At 43.0% G+C, this 19,982-nt stretch overlaps 1 protein-coding gene across 2 annotated transcripts in view; it reads right to left on the bottom strand.

Moving 5' to 3' along the window:
• Positions 1–4,835: 4,835 nt before the first annotated feature.
• PTGR3 (prostaglandin reductase 3) overlaps positions 4,836–19,982 on the bottom strand; it is a 36,566-nt gene continuing 21,419 nt past the window's right edge. Inside the window, exons 3-4 of one of the 2 annotated variants that reach the window (XM_068237070.1) lie at positions 16,361–16,463; positions 4,836–5,869 (exon numbers count right to left, since the gene is read on the bottom strand). In XM_068237070.1, the coding sequence (XP_068093171.1) occupies positions 4,945–5,869; positions 16,361–16,463 (1,028 nt within the window). In that variant the 3' untranslated portion in view covers positions 4,836–4,944. The remainder of the gene's footprint in view (positions 5,870–16,360; positions 16,464–19,982) is intronic. The other variant, XM_068237069.1, reaches the window with a different exon arrangement.

The following is a 19,982-nucleotide window of genomic DNA, read 5'->3' as shown; positions in this document are numbered from 1 at the left end:
CACATATTCCATTAAATATACAAAATGTGCTTCTGTAGAGGCAAGTCAAAAACATTCTCAAAAAGACCGTGTAGTTTTAGAGAAAATTGATTTAAAAAAATTCAAAGAAAAAAGATATTTAAACTCTGTAAAATGACATTTGGCTGCGGTAGACTTTACTAAGTTCTGCATACACATTTTAAAGCAATCCACCATAGAGAAAAGCCTCTGGATCCTCCAGAGGATCCAAAGGCTTCCCACACCCTCCTCAAGACCACCGAACCAGTGCTGGGACCCTCTGGAAGTTCAGAATCACACTCCCATCCATGAACGAGAGCTAACGCACTGCACAGGCACAGGATGCCTCACGCCTGCAGAGAAGCACAGAGCTGATCATCCTTGGCTTTTTCTGCTAAGCCCAAGAGGTTCTGTGATACTGTAAGCTTGGCCGCACTGCACAGAATGCCTTGTGCCTGTGCAGTAGTACAGCTCAGTGCTACTACACAAAGCATTTTGCAACTGCACTCATTCTTGGATGGGAGCTTGGTCACAAACTTCCATAAGATTCCAGTGCTGGATGTGTGGTGTTGCAGAAGACATGGGATGCCTTTGGAGGATTCAAATTTGATTAAGGCTTACATGACCCAGGAAGGTAAGATGCTGGCAACCAGACAGAGGATCGGGGTGGTGAAAGCAGCAGTCTGGGATTCCCCACAGCCCCACTAGTTCCGCAGCAATCATTTCGCTTTTTCAAGGAGTTCTTGTATCAAATTTTGCCCCACCAAAGGGGCACCTGAAAGCCACACATTGCATCCAGTACAAATCAAGACAACAGGATCATGCGAGGCATTTGTGTGACTGATGGGAAAAGATGGAAACAACATTTAAAAAGCTCTGTCCTCTCATTTCAGTGGACAGCGCTTGAACAACAAACCCCGAAACGCACATTTAACACATGTGTGAAACCAGGCCTTAAAGGAATTCCGAGGTGTGAAAAAAAGCTTTACTTACCTGGGGCTTCTTCCAGCCCCTTGAAGTGTAAGAGATCCAATGATGATGATGTTCAGTTCTCCTCCAGGGTCTCACCGTCTCTTTCGGAACTCGCAGACCCAGGTACAGGTGGTGGGCTTCTGCTCATGCTTGCCCACCTCAGGAAGAGTCCTGCGCACATGCAGAATGCTCCCGGGGGCAGGTGCACGATCACAGCCTACGATTCATGCTTGGTTCAGCGAGCTTTCAAAATTGACAGTGAGACCTTTAGAAGAAACTATATGTCATTGTTGGATCTCTTACACTGTGACGGGCTGGAAGAAGCCTCAGGTAAGTCAAACTTTTTTTTTTCTCACTGCGGAATACCTTTAAATTCAAAGTCAATCATTTGCTTTAAAATGTATAAAATGTGTGTGCAGAACCCGAAACTTGGAAAATATTAAAGTTTAATGCAGTAAAATGTCATTTTACAGTTTAAAAGCATTTGATAATTGTAACTACAACAATGTATGTGAAATTACCACATTACAATCATAATGTGGTAATTTTGAAAACATGAGCTGAGCCTAATTCTTTACAGGCCAAGGAACCATTCAGCTTAGTGGTAGAGCAAGGTTTGCTTTGTTACTGTATAACGAGCTGCAAAAAATGTCAGTAAATGCATATCCTGTCACCAAGTTTTAAAATCAGAATATAGTTGGTTTTCTTTACTAACCTTTTAGCAACATCTCTTTGTTCTGATAAGAGAAAGGTAAACATATCTTTATCACCCAATATCAGATAACATCTTATGAGTTTTACAATTGGGAAAATGTTTATGTCTTAGTGAACCTATGCGTGTCCAGAGTACCTGTAAAAAAAAAATAAAAAAAAAATTTCCTCATAACAGGGTAAAAATACTAACCAAATACCTCCTGAGGTCATGTTTGCTTCCTGTATTGTGTCATTAATATTACCGGACAATCAGCAGCACTTTTTTAATTTACTTACCAGTATAAATATTATGGATGCAATATAAGAAACAGGGTGGTTTATTCACAAAGTGTCAGTAAAATTTACATGCAGACAGCGCATGTAAATTTTACCATACATTTTGCATACTATGTCACACATTACATACACATTGCGCACATTGCTTGTATAAAGCCGATATACGGCTTATCCTGCTCCTGCACAAGTCCCGGTTGGGTTAATTACTATTCCCCCTCCAGGTCCACGAGGATGGTAGGGAATTTTGTAATTCGGCTGCCAGCTATTGCTGTTGACGGCGACGAAGTTACTTACTGTGCACTGCTATAGCCATACTTCCTATTAAGGTGCATGGTGGCACCGGCTGCGCCCAAATCTCCTGCGCTGTTTTAGTTACAATTATGTAGGTACAGAGGCGCAATTCGTGACCTTGAGACTATACTGTGTACTCCTATCTGTTTGCCTGAAGAAGCGGGAACATACCCATGAAACGCGTTGGACTGTTTGTTTTGGAGTATATTAATAAACCTGTTGTCAAAACTGATGGTATCTTGTCTGCTTCGGGGAGGAGAGTCCACCAGCACCTCCTGAGGGATTTTAAGCCTTTTAGAAACTTTTATCCTGCTGGCTCCTCTGTTCACTCTTACATTATCGTTTTTACAAGTATGTTTTTTCGTGTTTGCATTTATTTTGCCAGGACAAATTGAAGTCATATAGAAACAAAGACAAACTGACATTGATTGTCCTCTTTTCAGATTAGAGGCTAGGTGACACAGAAGGCTGGAAAAAAAAAGTATTCTCCCTGTTCTGTGTACAAGGCTGATATCACCAGGAAGATGGCACTTTTTATACAGGCAAGCAGAAAAGCCCACAGCACTTTATAAGTATTGATAACATTGACGTATATGTGGAGCTATTGCCCAGAGCAACCTCTAGTAGAGGAAAAAAAGCAAAGACTATCCTTGACAGCTGCTTACATTTTCTATTATAATCTTTGCACCTTCCTAAATAAATGAAAATCACATTGTGGACAGTTTACTGCCTATAACACTATTTGTAAAAATGCTGCAAAGTGATGAACAAATGCATAATATGGCTCATAAGGGTGTATTGATATTGTATCCAGGATACCACTGAATATAAGCATTCTGTAAAGTGGTTGCTTCACCTATCCTGCAAACAGCCCTTTACTATAATGAGAGCATAAAATGCCTAACAAGGAGATGGTCCTTGGTTTCATAATTCAAGAGTGTCACAATGGCAATAACCTTGGGTGCCATTTGTCTTTAGTGCAGTTGTGACACTTTGGCACGATCCATAATTTGGCAGCTATTTATTGTGACATTTTCCTTCAGCTGAGCCATGACATTCAGTAAAGTCATTATTTGGTTCCATTTACCATATAAATTGTATTGTTGTGTATGCATGCTGGCTCCTAACATCAGAAATCCTGAAAATGAGTAAATCTTATAAAATAGATACTAAGAGACACTCTGTGGCAGAACATTTTTGCTCCTCTAAAAGGGAGGAATAGAGGGGAAAAAAAAAGATCAAGAATGCACTTGTTAAATGTCATAAAGAAAATAGGAAAAAAAAGACCCCCTCTTTGTTCTGAAACTATAATTATATTTTTTGTACATGACATGGCTGTTATACTTGGCCAGGCTTTCTTTTAAAAAAATATCCTGGTGGGGATCTACCTTAATTTGAAAAGGCATTACGACATTCCAGCAGGACAATTAAATGTGAAGAATATCTGGGTCTTGGCTCGTTGAGCGGGGAAAATAAGCACAATTTAGACATGTGATCGTGATTCAAAGGGAAGAAAAAGAGAAAGCTGCAACCATTTATTGCCACAAAGGGCAAACAAAGTTCTAAAATTATACCTGTGTATATAGCGTAGCCTACTGCTGTAAGCAAATATTGTAAAAGAGCTCAAATGAAATGCTGGTGGCTACAGAATTCTAAGAGTCTTATTTCCTTTTTTTTTTACCTGTAAATACAGTGCAGGGTCAACAGTTACTAAAATAATAGCAGCTTTTAAATGATAAAAATAATTGAAGCAAACTAATGTTATTGCTAGTTGTCTAGAGTTCTACCGTTTTACAGAATCCTTACATGAATATATAAAGCTCATAACGTAGTCTGGAAAAGCTAATTTGCTTTTTGTAGAGGACCCTATGCTATTGGCAAGGTATTTATTCAGTGGCAAAACTCATTGCCAAAAGAAAAACTCATACATATGCAAAAGCAAAGTTTGCTTGTGTTTTAAGAGGTTTCTTGGACCATGAAATTGGTTAGTGAACAGGATGGGTGGGGGCAAAAAAACAAAAAACACGGATACACATAACAGTTTACATTTTTAGATCACAGCAAACTTTTTGCATTTTACAGTCTCATTCCATAGCTTCTATTTATTGGTCATTCAGCAAATTAGGAAAATAAAATATTGGTAGACATGCATTATGGTTAGTAATTAGTCATACATATTTTTTTTTACTAACAAGTATTCAATGAAAAATAAAATCACATTTAAAGGAGTTGTATTTAAAAAATATTACAACATGTAAAGTTCACAACCTGAGTTATTGGACTCGCAGAACACAGAAAAGTAGTTTTGCAATGAGAATTTAAGGCATTGTTAAAATTAAAAAAAATTGTGAAACATCAATTTATTGCATTATAAACGTATTCAGGAAATGCATCCATAAACTGCTAGACAGATGTATATGAAGGAACAACATACTTAACATCTGCAGAACAGAACCTGACATACTGGACTTTTCAATGGGAGTTCGCATTTCTTCAGGCATTGTTAAGGTTAATTGGTGAAACACCAATGAAGTGCCATAAAAAAAATACAATTTTTTTAAGTGCAATGAAAACATGTTACCAACACCTTTGTACTGTTTTTAATATACAATCCATTAGCTACAACATGTTTTAGACATTCCAAACAGAAAGTATCATTTTTGTACTTTTGTGATTTATATCATTGTTCTGTTTTTACAGCTTGCTGTTGACAAGGTGAGGTAATTCAACTACAATTTTCCCAATGTTTTTCCCAGTGTACATATAATCTACAGCACGGAAAACAGACTCCAAGCCAGTGAACTTGCCTTCTGGAGACAGTTCTCCCCTATCCACTTCACACACCAGCTTCTTACTTTGGTGCAGTTTAACCAAGGCCATTATGGCCTCTTTGTATTCAGACATATATTGTGTTAAAAAGAAACCATGGACACTGGCAGATTTTCGAAGTAATATGGCTGGTAAGGCTGCCGCCTTTACAGGTAAAATACCTTGTGCAGTTTTATACCCTGATATAAAGCCAATTATGATAAGGTGACCTTTAGTTGCCAGGCAGTTAACAGACATATCAAACATTTCTCCGCCAACAGACTCGTAAACAACATCCACTCCTTCTGGACATTTTTCCTTTAGGACAGAGGCTACTTTTTCTGCCTTATAATTGATTGGGAGATCACAACCAATGGATTTTAAGAAACCTGCTTTCTCTTCAGAAGAGCATGTCCCGATAACATAGCATTTAGCAATTTTTGCAAGCTGCACAGCAAACTGTCCAGTTCCTCCTGCTGCAGCTGTCACTAACACTTTCTTCCCTTCAGACAAATGCCCAAACTCTTTGAGGCTGATATAAGCGGTTGTGCCACTGACAAGAAAAGTTAAAAATTCTGGTGTTACTGAAGGGACAGGTATAGCCGTTACTGCTGGTACAACTGTATACTCAGCAAAGGAACCACTCTGAACATAAGCTACTGGTTGGCCAACTGCAAAGTTTTTGCTAGCACTTAGTCCCAAGGCTACAACTTCACCAATTCCTTCAAACCCGATATCAAATGGAGGCTTGACTGAAGTATCATATCGACCAGATGAAAAGTTGATATCCGATGCATTGATGCCAACAAATCTAAAGAAGATAAAAGAAAAACATTTAAAAGTTCATGTAACTACCTAATCATTTAAGAAATCATTCTACGAGGCCTACTTATAACAAACTTGAAATTTTATCAGATTTCCGCTTCACTTTTCTCCATTTTTTTTGTTTGAAACTTTGTAAATGGGCAATCAGATTTATTATGGTGCTTTGATTGACGCCCTGCAAAATCCCTGGTGGTGATCAGCAGCTCCATATACTTGAATGGAGTAATGGACCTAGTGTGAAGAACAGCTGAGGCAGTAGATTCACACCAGAAAAAGTTGTGATATGTGGTACATTGACCTGCCTTGTGGTCACAAAGCACCATTTCTTAAAGTGGCAATCTGTGATAAGGAGGCTGTTTAAACAAACATCATTGTTTTTGAGTATAGTCTATGTCAGTCTCTATCTTTAAAATGGTGAACACTATTTGAGAACCTATACCATGGTGATTAGGCTGATCATTACTGTAGAAAAATGTTAATCACAGATTTTGTTTGTGAATCTTGATGATCTTATAAAAGTGGCATCGGTGTGAACAGCCATGATCTTTTTTTAGCTAATCACCACCTTAACCACTTGCCGACCGCGCACTCATACCGCGCGTCGGCAAAGTGGCAGCTGCAGGACCAGCGACGGAGTTCTGCGTCGCCGGCTGCAAGCTAATTAATCAGGAAGCAGCCGCTCGCGCAAGCGGCTGCTTCCTGTCAATTCACGGCGGGGGGCTCCGTGAAAAGCCTGCGGGCCGCCATTCGCGGCTCGCAGGCTAAATGTAAACACAAGCGGAAATAATCCGCTTTGTTTACATCCGTACAACGCTGCTAACAGTAGCAGCGTTGTACCAGATCAGCGATCCCCGGCCAATCAGCGGCCGGGGATCACTGTCACATGACTGGCAGGAGCCTGTTAGAGGCTGCACAGGACAGATCCGTTCCTGTGCAGCCTCGGATCTCCGGGGAAGGGAGGGAGGAGAGGAAGGGGGGGGGGAACTTCGCCGCGGAGAGGGGCTTTGAGGTGCCCCCCCCCCGCAACACCCAGGCAGGCAGGAGCGATCAGACCCCCCCAGCACATCATCCCCCTAGTGGGGAAAAAAGGGGGGCGATCTGGTCGCTCTGCCTGAACCCTGATCTGTGCTGGGGGCTGTAGAGCCCACCCAGCACAGATCAGCTAAAACAGCGCTGGTCCTTAAGGGGGGGTAAAGGGTGGGTCCTCAAGTGGTTAGAAAGATGGCACATGCAATCTGGAATATTGGTTAAAAAAAACCCTAAGGATCGATTCCTGTAAGGGGGATTCAGTGCAATTAAACGCATACAAATTCAGATGGAGAATTTGAGCCTATTGAAATCAATAGGCTGCTTTTGAATTCGCGTTTCGGGGAGAAAGAATGAACGGTCACCACCATTTTTATGCATCACACATAAAATCCCCATAGCAGTACATGGCTAGAGAGATTTGGATGTGTACTCGCATCAATACAAGTGCCGACATGCATCTCACATATGGAAATGGGCCCTTAGTGAGAAACCTTTAAGGCTACTTTCCCACCAGGACGTTGCGTTTTAGGGGACGTTATGGTCGCATAACGTGCCCCTAACGCAACGCCTGGTGGTGTTGGATGTGGACGTCAGACTGAGCCGCGTTGTGCAGCTCACTCTGGCGTCCATGATGCGTACTCTGGGACGCATGTGGCATCACTTGGTCCCGCCAGCCAATCGCCGCACAGAGCGGCCGCTCCAGGAAGTAAACACTGCACCGTGCAGTGAATATTAATTAGCCATGTGGCTGGCCGAGGAGGAGGAGGGGCGACCTCCTCCTCCAACACTACTGAGCATGTGCAAACGGTCTAACGCGGCTTAGCCGCTTATAACGTGCAGCACTTTAACTTGACGTGCTGCGTTACAATGTAACGCAACGTGGGCACTGTGAACAGCCCATTGATTTTTCATTACTGTGCGGTGGGCTGCGTTGTAATGTCTAACTGTGAAAGCAGCCTTAAGGCTCAACACACACCATACAATCTTGGTTGTTCAATCTTACCACTTTCATGTAGTACAAGAGCTTATCCAATCAATCATTCAAGGTATTTTCAATCTGTTGGCCCTTAAACTACATAGATTTGGTAAATCTGTACAACCAAGATTGTATAGTGTGTGTTGAGCATAAGAGTAGCAGCACTCTGTCTTCTAGGTCACCTACCAGTTAAAATGCTATCTTACCGATAGAATGGGAACTATGTAGCCAACAATGAAGAGACTGAGCCTGTCAAAGCCACCATCTGCCAATTAGCTGGCATCTGAATTATTAACCAGGAGCTGGAGGCTTTGTTTGGCTAAATTATTTTTCTTTCAAGAGGTAGTGGAGAATACTTTATGAAGAGGAGAATACTTTATGAAGAGAATAATTTGCTTATCAAACAAGCCAGGGATTCCGGATAGATGTCAATGAGATGCAAATAATTCCAAGCTGTTGCAGTTATGCAAACCTTGTACACGCAGCTAGAAAATACATTGGCGGGATTTGATTGGTCAATTTTTAAGCTACAAAAATTTGCATACAAAACGGCATAATTCTGCATCTCATTGACTATCCCGGTCAGGGATTAGCGAATGGTTGCTTCTATCACGGGATTCTTAGATGTGTAATGTAAGTACTGGTTCCCTGTGAAGTAGCTGGGTTTTCATACAATGTGAGTGCATTTGTATGAATCTGGTGTAACACAGAATCTGACATTTTATTATTAAAGGCTGCATGAAAAAGAGATCCTATTTCATCCCCAAAACTTACATTTTCTGTCAGTTGTCAAAGTGACCTTTTTTCTAAAAGTACTAGGCAGTACATTTGCCTCCAGTATAAATGATAATCATACCAAAATTCTGTAATTGTGAACTGACAGCTCAGTTGAGACAACAGTTTTAGCATTCACCAAGAAGCTACATATTGTAGGAAGTTTATAGAGTAATAGATAAACTGGCAGTTTTCAGTTGGGTTAGGCTGTAGACACACCAGGAGCACTTTGAGTGCTTTTCTGATCATCAGAACTTACTGAGCAATTTTTTTTAAAAAAACGCAGTAAAATTGACACTATCACAAGTCAACGGGAGAGTTTTTTAAAAAACGCTCAGAAAGCTGATGGTCAGTGAGAAACATCCCCTATGAGATGAGATAATTTTTAATCTTTGTTTTACGACTATTTAGCACTTTGCAAGGGAAATCGTACCAAAAAGTAGGTGAAAAAGTACTATTAAAATTGTTTTGAGTATTTGTTTGCATGCTGGTGGTTTTAAAGGCATTTTATTTACAAGTTGTGAAAACATCACATAGGAGAAAACTCAGGTGAAAAAAAAAAAAAAAAAAAAAAAGAGTTGCATACGGCCCCCAAAGTGTTTGATTGAAAATATGTTCCAAATATATCCCATGGTTTTTGGAGCTTTTGGTCTCCCTCATCTCCCCTCTGTCAAGGTATTTTGCTAGTAAAATGATCAATATTTAAAATACGTATGGGAAAAAGCCATAAGTGCGCTAGTAGGGAAAGGCCATTGAGTTTATATAGTGCTCTGCAGTCTTTAGGCAGATGTCAGAATAGAAGCTCAGTCCTATTTGAAGCATTATCATTGTATTCAAATCTAGTGCTGGGCCGCAATTTATGACACTGAAATTGCACCGAAAAGACATGCCATATGTAAATACAGCTATAAGATTATGCTCCCAGTGAAAATCTATTAGAATGATGCAAATGCAAGGATGCAAATATCCCAAGTGTAGTTGAATATTGTCAGCAACACGCTGCCATCTTTGTGATTTCATAGTTATTGAAATAATCATCTCTGTGGAAGAGCAACTGTTAAGAACTCTGTATTTACACTGACCCTATTATACCTATGCAACTTCAAAGAAACAAATACTCTGTGCAAAAACACAACTACCTGAGAAACATCTGTGCAAAGTAAAGACTCTTATATTCAAGCACTGGGGTTTTTTTAATGGCTCTGTGAAGCTCTACAGAATTTGTAGTCCACTAAATAAATATTTTTTCTATTTAGTATTTATATAGTGCCAACATCTTCTGCAGCGCTGTACAGAGTATATACACTCACATTAATGCAATTATTTAACCTTCCTGCCGGTAACCCCAAACGTAGTTCGGGGTAAGCCGCGCAGGAGGTTTTCTCAGGCCCTGCTGGGCCGAATTGCTTAATTTTTTTTTTGCTGCATGCAGCTAGCGCTGCCTCCTGGCGGAATTTATTAGACCGCCAGGAGGGTTAATCAACCAATCACATGGCAGTTGCTTCAATGCATTTAGGGGTGTGGTCCTGGTCAAGACAATCTCCTGAACTCAAAACTGAATGTCAGAATGGGAAAGACGATTTAAGCAATTTTAAGCGTGGCATGGTTGTTGGTGCCAGATGGGCCGGTCTGAGTATTTCACAATCTGCTCAGTTACTGACATTTTTAGGGTTTACAAAGAATGGTGTGAAAAGGGAAAAACATCCAGTAAGTGGCAGTCCTGTGGGCGAAAATGCCTTGTTGATGCTGGAGGTCAGAGGAGAATGGGCTGACTGATTCAAGCTGATAGAGAAACGTTGACTGAAATAACTGCTCGTTACAACAGAGGTATGCAGCAAAGCATTTGTGAAGCCACAACACGCACAACCTTGAGGCCGATGGGCTACAACAGCAGAAGTCCACTCATCTCCACTATAAATTGGAAAAAGAGGCTACAATTTGCACGAGCTCACCAAAATTGGACAGTTAAAGACTGGAAAAATCTTGCCTGGTCTGATGAGTCTCGATAAAGTCAGAATTTGGCGTAAACAGAATGAGAACATGGATCCATCATGCCTTGTTACCACTGTGCAGGCTGCTGGTGGTGGTGGTGTAATGGTGTGAGGGGATGTTTTCTTGGCACACTTTAGGCTCCTTAGTGCCAATTGGGCATCGTTTAAATGCCACAGGTTACCTGAGCATTGTTTCTGACCATGTCCATCCCTTCATGACCACCATGTACCCATCCTCTGATGGCTACTTCCAGCAGGATAATGCACCATGTCACAAAGTTAGAATCATTTCAAATTGGTTTCTTGAACATAACAATGAGTTCACTGTACTAAAATGGCCCCCACAGTCACCAGATCTAAACCCAATAGAGCATCTTTGGGATGTGATAGACCAGGAGCTTCATGACCTGGATGTGCATCCCACAAATCTCCATCAACTGCAAGATGCTATCCTACCAATATGGGCCAACATTACTAAAGAATGCTTTCAGCACCTTATTGAATCAATGCCACATAGAATTAAAGCAGTTCTGAAGGCGAAAGGGGGTCAAACACCGTATTAGTATGGTGTTCCTAATAATCCTTTAGGTGAGTGTATAGTCTTGTCACCAACTGCCCCTTGGAGGAGCTCACAATCTAGCCCCTACCATAGTCATAGGTGTTGTATGGTAGTCTAGGGCTAAATTAGGGGGAAGCCAATTAACTTACCTGTACGTTTTTGGGATGTAGGAGGAAACCTGAGTGTCGGGAGGAAACCCACACAGACACAGGGAGAACATACAAACTCCTTGCAGTTATTGACCTGGCTGGGATTCGAACCAGGGAACCCAGCGATGCAAGGCGAGAGCGCTAACCGCTACGCCACTGTGCTGCCCATATAAATATATCTTTGTGCTTTTTGGAGCAAGCAGGCTGAGGGCATTATAGCAAACTGATTGTGCCACTGCATAGTATGACCAAATAACTGAATAACCAATTTTGCTGTGTGTTAGTGGTCTGTTAACACTTCATGATTGTTTACTGAAAATGAATGTATCTTTTGATAGGCCAACATGGCTACAACAGTCATACAATTGGGGGAAGTACTAAACAAATTAGCACATATCCCTCTACATCTGCTTGAAGTGTTTTACTGTATGCCCAGTTAAGTCATGGTGGACAAGAAACAGCAGGATTTTGTAAGGAGCTAAAAAGGATTATAAAAGCCTAAAATCCCTTATAATTTTATATAATTTAGCATGTCAAAACTGGTAAAAAGTGAAGATGACACGCACTGAAACAGCCAGAGATTGTGAAGAGCATGGAAGGCAAGGCCAGACATATTTAGAATGGCAATTAGATCATTTGAATATCGAAAGCCTTCCCAGAACGAATGTAAGAGATTTATGCAGTTTTCTTTCTAGATAAGTTGTGCCCAGACATTTGAGAGGTGTCTGATGTGCAGGCATGACCTGACAGCTTTTGGGACACTGTAGCCAGCAAATTCTGGCGATTCCCCTTAGAAAAGTTATGCTCAGGTTGGCAAGTTTGCTTAGTAAATACTATCAATGAGGAGTAGAACAAGTTGATGAAGTACCCAAGGCACCAGACAGCCTTGGGGAGCACAGTAGGGAAAAGTAAAGTTGGAGTTCCTTTAATTTGTTTAGCTCCAATAAAACATACACTTTACTCAAAACCAAAATAAATAATAGTTATCTCATGAGCAGTAAAGTTAAAAGGTTAATGTTATAGAGCAATACAGCAGAAAAAAAGGAACACCAGTAGAACTGTGAGCTTGCAAGCTTACAGTCTAGAAGATTTCAAGCTCTAACAGCTGCTCAGCCCCGTTTCTATGGGTGTGCGACACGTGCCATCGCCCGGGGCGCTTTATTTTGCGGCAGGAGGGGGAAGCAGGAGCGGGAGGAACAGACATAATAGTTACAACTCACCTTCTTCAGCCGTTCCCCCGCAGTTTCAATGTCTTTCCTCTCCCAGCGTCCGTCGCCTAGTAACAGCACCCCCTGTGATGACGTACCGCATGTCATCACAGGGAGCGCTGTTACTGAGACAGATGCCGGGAAAGGAAGGACATTGAAGCAGCGCGGGTTTGGCGGAAGGAGGTGAGTTGTAACTATTATCAGGGCAGGCAGAAAATTGCTTGGGGCTGGTGGGGAGCCGCTGACAACATTTCTTATTAGCACATAGCGACAGACAGAGTCCGCAGTTCTGTCCAGCCGCCAGCTTTGCACACTTGCGCACAGACATAAGAAGAAGAAACAGTGGCTGCCTCTACTAGACGGAAGTCTCTTTGCTGCTGGGGCTGCCAGTGCCACAGATCAGAAACCCACAGGGGACAGGCATAGAGTGAGATCTCCGTGCACAAATGAGAAGAACCACAGCAGCTACAGTATATGTCCTGGAGGGAAGAGAGAGAGAGAAAGCACGGTGGGGGAGGGAGAGAGTGATCAGCTGATTAGCTCAGCTGATCTGGACTGGAGCTCACATGGACACGGGGAGAAGCAGGGCCCTGTATGCAGCCTATCACAGTGCACAGAAGACAGGCATAACGATGCAGGAAACTGGATGATCTGATTCCTGACAGGGGATACCTTCTGTGGCTGCATGCTTGTGAGTAGCTGTTGTGACTGTATGCTTGAGAGTGCACCCTCCCCCCTTTCTCCAAAGTAGCATTTGTTCCCCTCACCATGTAGTCCCACTCCATAGAGGCACCACAGTTACCAGCATGCCCCTCCTGTCCATAGAGGCATCACTGCTCCCAGCATGCCCATTCACAGAGGCACCACTGCCCCCAGCATGCCCCTCCTGGACTATAGGGTCACCATACCTCCCAGCAAGAACCACCTCTCTATATACAGGCACTACCGTTCCAAGCATGCCCTTCCTCCTCCATATAGTATCGAGTTGTCCCTTAGGGCTGGCTGGAGGACCCCCTGGTCTCCCCTCCCCCCCCAAAGTGATTAGTGGCCCCCTGGAGCCTCTGCAGCATATTCGCAGAAGAGCACACTTAACTGTACAGCTTGCTTCTCTGTGCTTTATCCTCCATCTCTCTGACCCAGTGACACATGAATGCAGTCCACTGCAAATACAGGGGCCCTGGGGAACCACTATTCACATTTGAGGGGACCTGGCAGCCAGCTCTGGGGGACAACCCAATACTATATGGAGACTGATAGGCATGCTGGAAACTACGGTGCCTCTGGAAGGGAAGTAGCATCATGGAAGCTGTGGTGCCTCTGTGGAGGGGTAGGGGCATTTTGGCAGCTGTATTGCCTCTATAGAGGGGGGCATGCTGTGAGCTGTTGTAGGTTTGCCCTTAAGGAAAAAATGGTCGTGGCTAGCCCCTTTAATTTCTACCCTTACCTGGCTAACTTATTCACTCTGACCACCCCCTCAGTTCTGGCTGCCCCACTCTATCCTTTTTTTCCTAACTCCTACCTCACAGATATCTCCTCGCCCTGACCACCTCTTTAGTTACTGCTCCTCTCCACCCTTACAAGCCCCTCCCCCCCAACCCCGCTCGGTGTGTATGGATCTATGTTTTTTTTTTTTGGGGGGGGGGGGGATTGTATCCGGCCCTGACTATTATGTCCGCATCCCCCGCTGCTGCGGTCCTCTTCTGTCACCCATACCTAACCTAAACTGCGAGGACCGTCACCTACCTATTTAACCTAAACTGCGGGAACCTACCTATTTAACCTAAACTGCGGGAAGCTACCTAACTAACCTGTATTGCGAGCACCTACCTATCTAACCTATACTGCAGGAACCTACCTAACTAACCTATACTGCGGCAACCTACCTAACTAACCTATACTGCGGGAACCTACCTAACTAACCTATACTGCGGGGACCTACCTATCTAAACTAAACTGCAGGAACCTACCTATCTAACCCATACTGGGGGAACCTACCTATCTAACCCATACTGGAGGAACCTACCTATCTAACCCATACTGGAGGAACCTACCTATCTAACCCATACTGGAGGAACCTACCTATCTAACCCATACTGGGGGAACCTACCTATCTAACCCATACTGGAGGAACCTACCTATCTAACCTATACTGCGGGCACCTACCTATCTAAACTTTACTGGGGGCATCTACCTATCTTACCCATACTGGTAGCAACTATATGGGCTAACCTATACTGCGGGCACCTACGTAGCTAACCTATACTGCGGGCACCTATGCCTGGCTCCTTGGGGGGGGGGCGATTTTTTACACTCTCGCCCTGGGTGAAATTTAGCCTAGAAACTGCCCTGCAGCTGCTTATATCATTAACAGCTTCATCTCTGCTGAATGCCACCATTTCCTCAAAGGCACAGGGACCCATATTAACGTTTTCTCCTTAGCTTTCTCCTACCTAGGTGATATTTTAAAAAATGGCCAATAAAATCCCCTTTCAGGCTGCATTTCCACTTGTGCGGTGCGAATCGCCACGGTAAAAATTTGCATGCGGATGCAAATTTCGCATGCGGGTCCATGCAAAATTTTATGCAAATTCGCACGCGAATTCGCATGGATGACGATGCATGCGTATTTAACCATGGCAGTGCTTTTACATTGTTTCTATGCGAATTCGCATGAAAATTCGCATACCTAAACCTCATGCGAATTTCCTATTAAATACATTGTATGCGATTCGCATTGCGGTATGCGAATTCTGATGGCTCTGCCATGCGAATTTTTTCTGCACAGAAAAACGCAAAGGAATCCTGACAAGTGGAAACAGTCCCATTCACTTGTATTGCTATGCGAATTTGCATGCGAAAAACGCATGCAAATTCACGATAGTGGAAATGAGCCCTAAACCACCAGCAAGCAAGTAAATACTCAAAATTTTGATAGTACCCTTTTCAACTACTTTTCGGTACTTCTTCAGTTGCAAAGTGCTGAAAAGTTATTTTAAATAGAAGATGAAACATTATCTCCTAGGAGAAAAAGTTAGTTGCATATGGGCTAGGGAATCATCACCAGTGTCTGGCTCAAGGGGATTCATGAGCACCTTCTGATTAGCCACACACTTTTAAGTTATATGGCATTTTAAATCTAAGTGACTGGGGAAAGTTTGTTTCAGAAGCGAACGGTCCCTTTTGATCACCCTGATTGGCTAAAACTGAATACTCACCTCACAACGAAGGAAGATTGAGCCAGCGACATCTCCCTGACCACGATCACTCCCTGTTTAATCATCCGGCTGGCAGGTATGCGCGACTTGCGTGGACGAGACTTTAAGCGATTGTGGTACTTTGTGGGGGAGTCATTGGGGATCCTAAAGATCCAATATGATGGTTGTTATTGCCGCACAACGCTAACAAGGTTTGCGCGATCGTGTGCCTGTACTCACTTCTTGAGATTGTGCAAAGGACCGTTTGTCGCAAAAAAGAAAAATCGCCTGTCAGGAAAATCGCGAGGTGGGGACGGGCCGTAACAGTGGTGACATTTCTGGAGTCACAAGACAAGAGCTGCAGCACAGTCCTAGAGGAGCTTGCGTGCACCCTAAACAGCACCTGCTAAATGTTCATTCTGTGTAGAGGTAGGAAGGGGTAGATTCCGTTTATATGACCACCGCTACTCAAATCATGCACTGAAAGAGGCTTCTTAAAGCCACATGCACGGTTTTCCCCAGAATTACTTTCCTGTCTACATTGATAAAATAGCATACAAAATAGCAAATATATTAAAGCTATAGATTACTTATTACATTAGGGCAGTTTTCCACCGAGAAATGCTGCAATTCTCCCATTTTCCACTGCAGTCTTTGCGCCTTGATACCGCCATGATTTCTGTCAGCATCATTGGGTCTACTGTAATGCATTTGCAATTTAAGAGACAGGAGAACGGAAAAAATAAATAAATAAATAATAATAAAAAAAAAAACAGGCTAAAAAAAATTATTTACAATTATTAAATTGCAACAAAAAGAAATTGCATAGCGACAAGATTGCTATGCAGTTTTCCTGCCCTAACTGTATAAAAAGTGCAGCAGGGACAATGATTGCGATCGGGGGAAATTGTGTCACAAACCCAGTGCACAAATGTAAACATCCCCACATGGTCTCCATCAGTTTAAAGTGTACCTAGCGTTTTGCAATCCGATCAAAAATGCACTTGGTGGAAAATAGCCCTTAGAATAGGACTATTCTAGGTGATAGCATGCACCACTATTTACTCTTTATACTGTGAACTATGATGTGCATTTTAGTATAATTTGAGTACATCTGTATACTATACTTTGGTGATGTAACTTCAATTGCTTTTGTCCTCAAGGTGTTTCTTATGCAAGTGATATATACTGTATTCAAAATCTTAATAAAAATAGATTTAACGAGAATGTGACTACCGTATATCCTCGAGTATAAGCCGAGTTTTTGAGGCCAAAAAAGTGGCCCAAAAGTGGGGGTCTCGGCTTATACTCGAGTGCCCACCTCCCCGAGTGCACCTTCCTTCCGCAGAGTGTAAAAAAAAAAAAAGCTGAGCAGCGCTAATGGTTGATTAACTTCCCCCTCCCGCTCGCCGCAATGTGTACAGTAACCCGCATGTCCTCCTCCCCGCTATGTGTAAAGTGCTGTAATCCATGTGACAGTCTCTCCCTGGCAGACTGGAGTGTGTTGCCAACCTTGGAATTGTCCTCCGTGTCCCCCGAGTGTCACCATATGCAGCGCAGCTTTGAGTAACTTTGATCCGCGCTGTGTTCGGATGCCTCTTCCTGCCTGTCGCAGGCTCGTTGCTATGACTCAATCACGTGCACCACGTGCGGCGTCATAGCAACGAGCCTGCGACAGGCAGGAAGAGGCATCCGAACACAGCGCGGATCACTGTGAGTTACTCAAAGCTGCGCTGCATATGGTGACACTTGGGGGACACGGAGGACAATTCCAAGGTTGGCAACACACTCCAGTCTGCCAGGGAGAGACTGTCACATGGATTACAGCACTTTACACATAGCGGGGAGGAGGACATGCGGGTTACTGTACACATTGCGGCGAGCGGGAGGGGGAAGTTAATCAACCATTAGCGCTGCTCAGCTTTTTTTTTTTTTACACTCTGCGGAAGGAAGGTGCACTCGGGGAGGTGGGCACTCAAGTTACACATAGCGGGGGAGAGGGGCATGTGGGTTACTGTACTCATTGCGGCAAACGGGAAGGGGGCACAGATTACTGTACACATAGCCACGAGCAGGAGGGGAGGGGGGAGTTATGTGATCATTAGTGCTGCTCAGCTTTTTTTCCCTTTTTTTACACATTGCGGTGGGGGAGTGCAGGGGGGCACGCTGCCATTAGTGATAGCTTTTAACGCAGAACTCAGTACTTTCTCTCTGCTCTATAAGATACGCACCTTAAGATAGTAAAGAAAAACAATTCTTTGTTACAGCTGATACAAAATCCTGCAATACATCTGCAGTGCGTCTACTTCCTGCTTTCATGGAAGCAGACATATTAACATCCTGTGCTTTCAAATGAGCTTATTTACCTTGACAGGTGACACAGGAGAGTTCAAATTACAATTTGTGATTAGACAGATGAGGAGGAGGAATTATTTTTATTATTAATGCTGCTGCATTTCCTACCCTCGGCCTATACTCAGATCAATCATTTTTTCCAGGATTTTTTGGTAAAAGTTGGGGGGTCGGCCTATACTCGAGTCGGCTTATACTCGAGTATATACGGTATTCTATAAAGCTCAAATGTTCTACATTCACCTACCTTTATGTCAGCAGAAAGAATATATTTGTATACTGTTTGTTTATGCTGTTATCTTCACGTACACAACTGGCTGCTAGCAATAAATATGGGTTCCTATATGTAGCAGATCTTTGAAGAAGAGTTGCAGGCTATCTTTCCCAGGTATGCCGGTATCCTTCACTTATTGCATTACCCATTAATCACTGAACAGCTTTTTGCAAATGTGTTTAATGCTGGTTGTACCCTTTGTCAGGTCAGTTTCAGCAATGGAGAGGCACTCACTCAGGTTAATGACTCATGTCCCATTGTGTGTTAGTCAACAGAATATCTCCCATAGCCAGTCCTAAGGTGACCATACATCTAGAGTTTTTGCAGCCTGATCGAATCAGATGAAAATTGGTGCAGTACCAAGTATGCCCGATTGGCGATTCAACCAATTTTGGACCAAAATTGGTTAAATGTTTTGATTAAGCAAGCTGGAATATCTTGGGCTGGCGTGGTTGATCAGGTGTGTGGCAGTAAAAGCGTACAATATCGGGCAAGCGATAAACACGATAGAATTCCAGGCCACTGACCCCCCAATTGTTAATGTGTCCCTCTACCGGATGCATTAAAACCTGTCCGGCTGCTGCAAGTCCAGCTGCGCCCTCACCTCATTCACATCCCACATCGCTGCAGCACTGATGCGTGTGACGTCATGGGGGAGACAGAGCAACGGAGGCAGCGTCACAAGGCCAATTCCCGAGACATTGTATGCGAAAATCAATTGGGAATCGGTCTGCAGTGTATGGGCAGCCAACAGATCTCTCTCTCTGATCAGATAAAGATCTGTCTCTTGGTCGATGTATTGGCCCCTTCTAATCTCATCAACCAGTTAAAGTGGACCCAAATTAAAAATACAAGATTTCAGAAATAAAATCTATTCTCTAAATTATAATAAACTAGCTGATTGCCCGGCGTTGCCCGGGTATGTATTTGGCTAGTGTTGGCTCCGCCCACTTTTTCTAACCCTAACACACAATTACTCAATGACCAAGTTTGTGAGCTTTGCGGTCTTTGGAAACAATAATTTGCATTGAAATGAAAAAAATCTGATTGGCTGTTTGTGGCTCCACCCCTTTTCTGAATTTGAACCCCAGTCACCCAATGACCAACTGTAGCAGGTTTGAGGCCTGTGCCATTAACAGTGCAAGAATGGCAGCAATTAAATATTCCCCTTGAGAAGCAATAGGTGAAGTTTGATTCACTTTTGTAGGCTCCACCCACTTTTCTGAATATTTAACCCAGTCACCCAGTGACCAACTGTGCAAAGTTTGAGAACCCTACCATTAACAGTGTAAGTATGGCTGCAGTTTACATTTTCCCAGTGAAATTTGCATTTGTCTCCACCCACTAATGACGTGGAACTGCCTGTGTATGTATTTGACCGGTTTTGGCTCCGCCCACTTTTTCTAACCATAATGCACGAACACTCAATGACCAAGTTTGTGAACTTCGGGGTCTTTGGCATCAATAATTTGTATATTCCCATAGAAATTAAACAAATCAGATTGGCTGTCTGTGGCTGCACTCCTCTCCAACATTTGAACCCCAGTCACCCAATGACCAACTATAGCAGGTTTGAGGCATCTGCTACAGCCC

This window comes from Hyperolius riggenbachi, chromosome 5 (genome assembly GCF_040937935.1).
Source record: "Hyperolius riggenbachi isolate aHypRig1 chromosome 5, aHypRig1.pri, whole genome shotgun sequence".
Lineage (NCBI taxonomy): Eukaryota > Metazoa > Chordata > Amphibia > Anura > Hyperoliidae > Hyperolius > Hyperolius riggenbachi.
This window is presented reverse-complemented; position numbering and strand designations above follow the sequence as displayed.